Consider the following 10,501-nt stretch of genomic DNA (forward strand, 5'->3'; position numbering starts at 1 on the left):
GAAAATGAATATCCGAGCCGAGCCAACAATGGCTGGCTTTCGTTTCGTTGAGAAAGAAAGAAAGAGAAAAAAGATAGAGAGAGAGAGAGAGAGAGAGAAGGGGAGGGGTAAATTTCATTCTCTGTTTTTTGCCCGCGACAACGGGGTTCATCATCCCTCTAATTGCTCGTCCCATGGCTTTGCAGTCGTATCCTGCGCACATGACCGTCGACTCGCAGAAGCAAATCGAGATGCAGCGGCTGCAAACGGAGCACTTGAAGCGGCAGCAAGAGCACATCATGCAGCACAACATCCAGGAGCTACAGGCTCAGATGACAAAGAACCAGCTGAGCATGTCGGGGCCGCAATCCTTGATGTTCCTACCGTTTCTCGAACAGCTCAGAGGGTTGCCGGTGCAATCGCCTATGCCGCCACCGCCGGTTACGTCGACGTCAACGACCACCAACAAACATATCAATTCGATCGCTAACGTACGTAGACCCAACCGCAATCCCAATTTCCCCCGTTCGTTTCCGCGCTTCCACACTTTGATTAAGCGTTTTTATTAATTGGCTCCAACCAAGTACACGATGTTAACGTTGACGGGAGCTAACGTTGAAACTTTTGAAAGGGAGGCAACCTCGTTCCAGATGAAAAATTCAGAGGCGTAGATAGATGTAGATGGCGCGACGTAGATGGCGCCACCGACTTTTAAAGGGAAGGCGGAGGATTGATAACCGCGTGAAAAGAAAAAAAAAAAAAAAGAAGTCGAAAGCGGGAAAAACGAGTTATTGGGTACCCTCTCAACTAGGTGTAAAACGTAGGTGTCGTAGAAGATCCTACGTAGGACGAAACGTCACTTTGACGTTTGCTCGTTTCCTTTCTTTTCTCGGGGGAGAAATTATTTATTTCACGAAAACGATGGATCTTGGCGAAGGCGATCCGTCGGATGTAGCGAGCGATAGATCCACGAATTTCATTGGCAACAGTTAGTGCGTTGCGTGTTTGATTTAGATTGGCATTTTAAGCATTCGATCATGCTGCTTTGAAACTGTATCAATTCCCATGGATGCGGGGGCAGGGACGTCACTCGTGCTCCCTTAAAAACTCGAATTTTCTTTCTCGAAAGGAAAGATAATTTCTCCAATTTTCGACTTGCTTTTTCGTCAAGAATCGCGCCACTTTCGATCCATCGTTCATTCATATGAAACGTATACTGCGTTAAAATTAAGACTTTCGTTGTCAACAAGAACAAGGCACAAACTCTATATACATCGCTCTATTAATCTACCTACTTAAATTAAATTTTTTAATCCAATTTTTATGCATGAAAAATTTGCCCGAGCGTCACAGAGATCGAAACGAAAAACGAACCCGTCTATCGGCTATAAAAAAAAAGGAAGAGGGAGAGAGAAAGGAATATTTTTAAGTTTTCCGAGAATAATGCAAAATGGCGACGTGTATTGAACGAAGCGCGTATTATTATTACAGATGATCAGCAGCCACCGGGAAGGGCCAAGCTGGGCGACGGCGCATCTCGCGCAGATGACCACGCAGATGGAGAAGGAAGCGTCGCCGACGCCGATCTCTTCCGCCGTGGCGCCGACCGCAGCCCCCTTGCAGGATCTCGACGCGCCTCTCAACCTCACCAAGCCCAAGTCCTCGTCGTCGGGGGCCACGGCGTCCTCCTCGTCGCCCGGAAGCGACTCCCACTCGACCGGGGCCGGAAGCAGCGGCCAGCAGGAGCAACCGCTCGCGGCCACCGCGCCGAAGCTCTTCCCTCCAGGCCTACCGATGCCTCGAAATTATCTCACCACCCTTCCTTACGCGGGTCTTCCACCTCACCTCAGCTCCATCTCCTCCCCGAGTAAGTGGTTTCCGAATTCGTAATTTCGATAAATCTCGGAATTTTTTTTTCTCTCAGAAGAGAAAGAAAGGATTTTTTTTTTTTTTTTTTTGAATGAGTACCTTAAGTATCGTCTCTTTCTCTTTTCACTTCTTCGCGTCCGAAAGCAAGCGTGCAAAAAGATATATGTTCAAACGGAATAAAACTCGATAATATAAATAATACACGAGCGAGCAATTGATCTAATCCGTCTAAAAAAACACGGAATAGACGAGCGGAACAAAAATGTAGCAGATACATTGCCGATATTTGAACATCTGTTGCTTTTATCTCTCGATGCCTTTTGCTCTAACGAGGCAAAAGCCGCGTGGAATCGCGATGAATTTCATCATTAAACGCGTATGTACGCGTGCTGATAGAAATTCCGATCGAAGAGGAGGGAGAGAGGGACGAAAGTAGAATATCGATGCTCGATCGTCCGTCGAGATCGGTTACGAACGCAATTCACTGCGATCGTAACTGCCCGTTTGTGAAACGGGCGACAAGTCTGTACCCCCTTTTCGGGGGGGGGGGGGACAGACGAGGCCGTGGGCCGTGGGCTGGAAAAAATTCGATCAATACCCCATAGAATTACGCGGCGGGATCAGAAACGTACGGTTAATTATCTTCGGGTATGCGCGCGCGTTTACCTGATTGTTCGCGATCGGCTTTTTCCTTCTCTCTCTCTCTCTCTCTCTCTCTCTCTCTCCTTCTCTCCTCCCCTTCCCTCCTCCTTTAGTAAACCTGTTTCCTTTCGCGGCCGGTTTTTGCTTTCGGTTTAAAGCACAATCAACGACGCGTAACGTGATTCTAAGATAAGAGCCGGTGCACCTTGTATCCTCGAGGGGGGAAGACATGAGGGGGGAGGGGGATAGAGGGGAGGAAAGGAAAAGGCAGAAAGAAAAGGAAAAAGGATAAAGGAAATAAATAAATAAATAGAGAAACAAAATGAAAGAAAGATTGAGAGAAGGCGGTGGAAAAGAGAGGCGAGGAAACGAGGCTGCGGATTCCGAGCAGCTGTCACCGCCTCATATTAGATTGCTTCGTATAGATTCTTTTCCTCGATTTCTCGAATACGAAAAAAAGCGCGAATTGTTGTTTTTGTAACATTTTGTAACATTTTTTAGTTGATTCGGTAATTGGCACAGAAAATGATAACAAGTATAAGTTGAAACGTTAATGGGAAGAAAGATATTTAATGAGAAATTAAAATCAAGAAAGTAAAAAAATGATAATATATATATATGGGATGAAATGCATATAGGTCAAAGACGAATTTAAAACAAATTCTTATAGTGGGAAACAAAATTCGTATAAATATTCATTCGTTATCACGAACAAAGGTGTAAATTTACACGTAATCGTGAAAGTAAATGTATTGCTTGAAAACCAAATTAGATTAATTGCAGGTTTTCAGAAATATAATTGTAGGTTTATAAAATGAGCTTTTCATGTAATCATTATCAGATCATGAACAATCGGCTCGTCAAGATCTCCAAGTGAATATTGGATAATGCACTGTATAATAAACCCATTTTTTTCGTCGAGACCTTTTGCCGTCTCCAATACCTCTTCAATTTTTTTTTTTTTTTTAATCAAACTTCTATTAATCAATTCATTCCTAATTATTATAACTCGGAAAAGATATATCTTCAGGAATTGACGATTTTCACGATTTCAAGAATCTGAAACATAAAAAGATAAAACTCAGTCAGGATAAATTTTAAACTTTTGAAACCTTGAAAATTATTTTCCACAAAATGTTTCTCTCTTACGCAACGTATTTTCAAGCACGTTGAAAAGAAGAAGCAACCAATGACATTTTTTTCCAATATATCATTGCTGCTCTTTGTACGATTACATTATGCATTGATCTTCGTAATTTTTCCTCCTTACTTACCTCTGGCATTTATCATTACAGTGGGCAAGGTAATGGCCAAAGACGAGGCGGCTGGACCTGGGGGTGCCGTGGCAGCAGCCGCGGTCGCCGCCATGGAGAAGCACATCGCGATGCATAGCATTTACGCGATACCACCGAGTGCTGGCGCGATGCCTCCATCGCCGCAGACTCAACGACCCGGGGGTCTCAAGCACTCAAGTTCTCGGGAAGAGGCTGCACAGGAGGAACAGGACTACCTGTCGACACCTCACAGTAAATATTTCTTCTCTAAAGTTTATTTTATCGTCGACGATGGTTCGATATTATTATCATAAAACGAATAATTTTTCGAGCAATTTTTACAAAGCAGGATGGATCGAAAATTTGAAAGCATTTGTCTGTCATATCTAAAAAAAAAGAAAATTTTAGGAATTTCTTCTTCTTCGTAATAGAAGAAAATTCTTTACGTATAAAGATAGGAGATTTCTAGGAGATTTGAAAACGTAGATTGAATTTTTATTATCGTGCATTATCGTGCATTATTATCGTGTTGGAAATACTTCAGTGTGACGCACGATGCATCTCACGAAGAAAAGGGAAACAATTAAAGATTATTAATGTTCCGCTTGGTAGATGATTAATATGAATTCTAATGATCCTCTAATGACTGTAATTATGAGAAAATACTTACGAACATTTTTTTTTTTTTTTTTAATATTGAAATTATTTATCAATTATCAATCTGTGTAATCAAAATTTAACGTAAACTACAAAATAATTTCGATTATTCTTTCAATGATTAATCACCTTTAAGGCTCTATTTTCTTCCAAATACAATTTTAATTTGCTCACGTTTCCATTCACGTGTCTTTAAATAAATCCATTCATTAGATTTGCTAAAAAGTTAAAAAAACGCGAAGGCGCGCTCACATCGTTAATAAATGTGATTAAAAATAGATGCTATTTTAAACTCTTGATTAAAATTTTATAATATCTTTTTATAATCTTAGGATAGAATAAAATTGAACGTTTCTATTTCTTCCACGCTTCCAATTTTGATCCATTCCCTGTATTATATTTATCGTATAACCTTTTCATTTTCTTATACGAGGAGAGATATAAATTAATGATTATATTCTCAGATCTTCAGTTATAAGTTAATATAAAGCGTAAAATAATAATAATAATAATAATAATAATAATAATAATAATAATAATAATAAAAGATGAAAGAAACATTTTTTTCTTCTGATAAGCATACATTCATTCCCGCTTTATTTGTACGTAACGAAGCGTTTAAAATGTAGGTCTCTGTCGACGAGCAACTCGTCCATGCACCAACTACCTAATATCATTAATTATTGCTGAAATACAAATTACGCGGATGAGATACAGTTTATGCACAAATGTTTACGGAGAAACAGAGATTTATACGAATTTATATGAATAAAAGATGTTTCTCTCTCTCTCTCTCTCTCTCTCTTTCTCTCCTTGTTCCATTATTTATCTATTTTTTTATTAACCTATTACGTATCTAATACCTTAAATATGATAATTCTATATTTTTTTTTTATATAATAATAACAAAAGATAAAATCACGAATGTATCCGTATTCGATAAATGGTGTCGCGTTCACACGATTTCTCATAATCCGCTCAAACTTGCCGTTGCAAAATTATAACATGCTACGATGTTCTGAAATTACAGTGTGGCGGGAGCCGGGTTACAAGGTACCGGAAGACATAACGGAAAAAGGTAAGCAGTCTTTTGACGAGCCACGGGGCTGACGTTCACGCTTTTGTTTCGAGAGCGCCAGGTGATGCTCACGAAATCAGATTCGCTTCTCACGGGAGGGAGCCAGGCACCGGCTCGTCGACATCTAACACGTCTTCTCTCTGTCCAGCTAAAATGGTGAGACAGCAGAAGAGGGAGGGTGAGAACAAGCCACATATCAAGCGGCCTATGAACGCGTTCATGGTGTGGGCCAAGGACGAGCGTAGGAAAATTTTGAAAGCCTGCCCGGACATGCACAATTCGAACATATCGAAGATACTCGGTAAGTCATCCCTCGATCAAATCCTCCACCCCCCCCCCCTTTATCGATCAATTATCATCAACGATCGCGCAAAACTTTATCATTTTCTTTCCTTCTCTCTCTTATTTTTATTTTTATTTTTTTTTTTTTATTCTTTTTTCCACAATTCTTTGAACAGGAGCTCGATGGAAAGCGATGTCGAATTCCGAGAAACAGCCATACTACGAGGAGCAGTCACGATTGTCGAAGCTGCACATGGAGAAACACCCCGACTACAGGTACAGGCCGCGGCCCAAGCGCACCTGCATCGTGGACGGGAAGAAGATGCGCATATCCGAGTACAAGTCGCTGATGCGGCAACGGCGGCAGGAAATGAGGCAACTGTGGTGCCGTGACAGCGGGCCAGAGATGAGCTTCCTGTCCCCGGTCGGCTCAGAGCTGAGCACGCAACACCATCCGGGCACGGGAGCCGGGCCGTCGGCGAGGCCTAGCGTGTCGCCTCCTGCGACCATGTTGAACGGCGGCGCGGCCGGCCCCAGTTCCGACCATCCATCCTTCTATTATCCCCAGGACAGCCTTTCGCCGACGGATATGATGAACTTCTCGCCAGAAAACTCGGGATCGATCGGTGGTTACGACGCGAGCCCCCGCCACCACGACGAGGATTGAACCGCGGCTCCGGGTCAGCCGCCATGGCCGCCCGGAGCATCGTCGTCAACAGCAGCAGCAGCAGCAGCAGCAGCAACAACGTCCACGTCCACGAGACTCGGCCACGAGTTGTTCTGGTAAAAGTTTGCGGTGATATTCGCGCGCAAAGTATAATATATACAAATACGATATAACGGTGATAATAGGCCGTTGAAATATATATATATATCGTGAAAGACGGAAATAATAGGAGGGATGAACGTTCTCGAAAAAAATAAGTGACTGAGCGTTTCGAAGCCTCGCCCGAGAGGTTGTGATATATAATAAACGATTCGATATTCTGTGCCATCGTACGACGCGTGGAGGCCCTCCCGCGGATTCGAGCGAGGCGAGTCCATGCCTTCCTTCGATTAGCCGTCGTCGTGTCGAGGTCGTTTGCGAGACGACATCGTGCGAATAATTGCGCAACTCGGATCGCACCGCGCCTCTTTGGGACAATGTCGCGGTGAGCAGAGTCGCGCGATGACCCAATGCCGGCCAACCGATCCCCCCTTCCGTTATCTGTATTATCATGTGCACGTCGAACGATTCAGAACGAGACACCGGTGAACGTGAGCTCTCGAAGGATAGAAAGAAGGGAATAAGCACGAGGAAGCTTATTACCGTTATACTTGAAACGGGGTTGGGGGAAGTTGAAGGCGACGGTTGGTCGTCCACGCAGGGGGGCTTAAGAACGGACACGACGGCGGCACAGGGAGGATGTACATGGTGTATTCCGTTGGTGTAATCAAAAGCGCGACCAAGGCGGCGCAAATCTGCGAACGATAAGGCCTGATCGTCTTTAGATAACGTTCTAGGTAACGAGATATGCGCGCGAGTAGAATTCTCGAACAGGTAACGAACGTCGATTCGCGTCGTGTCAACGTGTATATGTCGGTATCCATCTCGCGGGTGTTTTCCGTTTATACGCGGGAGCGCAGAGCAACAAACACATATGAACGCTAGAATTATACATAAAATAAAATAAATAAATATAAATATAAAAAATATATATATATATATATACACACAATTATATATATATACATACCTGATTTTTCGTAAGACTGCCATGTGTCACGTGTGTGCGCGCGTATCAGAAGAAGATCGATCGGACGCAATCTCCCGCCGATGCTCGATCGAACTCGTTTCTATCGCGTTTCGTATTATGAACCGCGTTTCAACACACCGCGAGACGATCGCGACACGTATTTCAGTGTGCACGTGCGTGAGTGTGTGTGTACGAAGATACGGTGAGCGGCCAAAAAAAAAAAAAAAGTCTTGTTCCTATTCCTTCTAGTGTGTGTGTGTGTGGTCTAATAGCGATACGCCATTCCGGTCGGCCGTGTCGATACGTGAGAAACGATGATAGAAATGATACGTTAATTAAAAAAAAAGAAAGAAAAAAAAAGAAAAGAAAATAAAGAAAGAAATTGAACGTAAAAAGGGAAGAATGAAAAAAAAAAAAAAAAGAAAAAGAAAAAGAAAAAAACTATGGTCCGTTGATTATCGCGTCATATTTAGATCGTGTAATAATTCCAGGTTCACGGCGGACGCTCCTTTTTTTTTTCCGTATTCACATGCAATCGCTGTTATCCGGTATGTCGCACGAGGACCGGAACAGAGGATGAAAGAAAGATGTGAAATCTCATATTCCGTCACACGCGATTTGCACCCGCTCGAGTCACAGGGATATGTGGCCACTTCGTTTCGCGTCTTTAAAAAAGAAAAAAAAGAAAAAAACACTTATAGTACTTATAGTATTTTTCGCAATTAATTTATGGACCGTAACGATGTTAACGACGATTAATCAGGGCAAAGGGAATGAGAAGATGAGGGTATGGATCGATGATTGAGCGAAAGAGAGAAGAGCGTGAAAAGAGCGCAAGGCACGAGAGGAGAATGTTCTTGTTTTATTTTTTTTTTTTTTTTAAATAAAAGAGAAATATGGAATAATCTAAAAAAAAGAGAAATAATCGAAGCGTATTATTAGAAGGAAAGGAGGTGTGTGTATGCGTAGGAGGAATGAATAGCGAGAAAATGAGAGAAGGACACGCGCGGCGTCAATTTTTAGTACAATGTTACAATATGTAAATTACGGACGGGGAAAATTAGCGTTATTTATTGTAAACGATGTAAACGAACGAATAATCAAATTCTAATACGACGTTGTGTGTTTTTGTTTTTCGACGTTTCCGAACACACGCTGTTACGTTTTTTCTCAGTTTTAATTTCAATTTCCTTGTGAATTTGTGCGAGTTCGTGAAAGCACGATAAACCCGACGGGGGTCGATCGAGAGTAATCTAAAGACCATTGATTTATCGTGGTGTTGATGAATGTTACAGAAAAAAAAAAAAAAGGAAAAAAGAACGAAAACGAGCAGCGTTTTATAATGGGCAAAAAAAAAAAAAAAAGGAAAAAAAAAGAATAAAATCTGTTTAAGAGCGTTTTGTTTGGGAAAACGAATTGTACCGAAACATGGAAAAATCGGGAGCTCGATGTGATAATATTTATGTGCCAAATAACGTTTTCGCGGGCCGGAAGTAGAGGGCGACATGGTGCCCCTTTCGGTTCCCGGCTCGGCAGAGTTGGCTCGACGTGAAAAACTCGATAATTTCTACGTCTCCTTTTTCACCATTTTTTCTTTTCTCTTTTTTTTTTTTTTTTTTTGTTATTTATAATCAGTGCAATTCTATACAAGGTACCTAATATAATTTTATAAAGAGAGCCAGTATCCTCGATATATCTGCGCCCGTGTTTCGTCGGGTGCTTTTCGAATACCGCGGCCGGCGGCAGATAGGATAGCTTAATGTTGATAATAATTTATTTTATGTATATACATGGATTTGTACAACTGCGTCGGCGGTGTGTTCGACAACCGAGAGATAAAAAGAGAGAGAAAGAGAGTATGATTGAAGATGAAAGAGAGAGAGAGAGAGAAAGAGAGAGAGAGAAGAAAATGAGAGAGAGAGAGAATGAAATCGACCGACGCAAAAAAAAGTGTCAATACTATTGAATGTACAGTGTAACTATATTGTGATGTATCTTGCATAGCGCTACATATATGTAATTTACTCGAGAACACGTAGATTTAACGAAATGTTAAAAATGCGATGCATATCCTTATTTTCATTTGGTCATTATTCTGTTTAATATTATCCTTAATATTATTATTGTCATCAGTTTTATTTAGTACTATTATTATTATTATTATTATTATTATTATTATTATTATTATTATTATTATTATTGATTACTATTATGATTATTATTAATATTATTATATTATTTCTTTCTTCTTTTTTTTAATAATTATCCTTATTACGCAGTAGCAATAGAGGTTGTACGTGCCAGTTCAAGATGACAACGATGACGACAACAGGAAGATCGTCGATCGTTTGCGTGCTCGAATACTCAAAAATTTTCGATGTCGCATCGTTCACGTAACACAATTAATTTTTTTTTTACATTTACACTGAAACGTATTTTTTTTCTTCTTATCACATTCTGAAAAATTTAAATATTATATTTTCCTTGAAGCCATTTCTTTCAAGCTATTCACATTTTCCTCCATTTTTATTCTTCTGCTTCCTCTTTCTTCGCCAGTTTGATCTCCAAAGACCGACATTTCAACCTTATCCATCTTGTTCATTGAATCATTCGACAAATCAATTCATTGTTCAATGCGGAAGATATAAACGCGTCTTGTATGTTATTTTCTATTGTGCCATATCTTTATAATCTTTCAAAATAACCATTTTCCTAATTTTTCTTTTCCTCGATTTCTTTTAATCTCATTTTTAATCAAGAAGGCATTTTCGAATCGTGTATAATTAAGCTCGGCTCGTATCTTCCTCGTCCAATTTTCATCAATTTCGATTAAATCTTGCACATCGTTTGTTTTAACAATTAATTTTAGTTTCGTTTATTTTATGGATTACAACTACAAAAATCAAAATAATGCATGAATTTTCCTTGGATCTTAATAAAAAAAAAAAATTTAATGTTTGATATTAAATACATAATTCTAATTT

General features: G+C 40.6%; 1 protein-coding gene across 3 annotated transcripts in view; it reads left to right on the forward strand.

Annotated features, from left to right (window-relative positions):
• The window catches only part of LOC122719344 (transcription factor Sox-13), a 153,607-nt gene extending 144,707 nt beyond the window's left edge, over window positions 1-8,900 (forward strand). For 2 of the 3 annotated variants that reach the window (XM_043945080.1, XM_043945079.1), the window contains exons 4-9: window positions 186-470; window positions 1,471-1,846; window positions 3,786-4,016; window positions 5,452-5,499; window positions 5,648-5,800; window positions 5,958-8,900. In XM_043945080.1, coding sequence (XP_043801015.1) covers window positions 186-470; window positions 1,471-1,846; window positions 3,786-4,016; window positions 5,452-5,499; window positions 5,648-5,800; window positions 5,958-6,448 — 1,584 coding nt within the window. In that variant the 3' untranslated portion in view covers window positions 6,449-8,900. The remainder of the gene's footprint in view (window positions 1-185; window positions 471-1,470; window positions 1,847-3,785; window positions 4,017-5,451; window positions 5,500-5,647; window positions 5,801-5,957) is intronic. The other variant, XM_043945082.1, reaches the window with a different exon arrangement.
• The last annotated feature ends 1,601 nt before the right edge of the window (window positions 8,901-10,501 follow it).

Source organism: Apis laboriosa, unplaced genomic scaffold (assembly GCF_014066325.1).
Source record: "Apis laboriosa isolate Shangri-la unplaced genomic scaffold, ASM1406632v1 scaffold74_cov149, whole genome shotgun sequence".
Lineage (NCBI taxonomy): Eukaryota > Metazoa > Arthropoda > Insecta > Hymenoptera > Apidae > Apis > Apis laboriosa.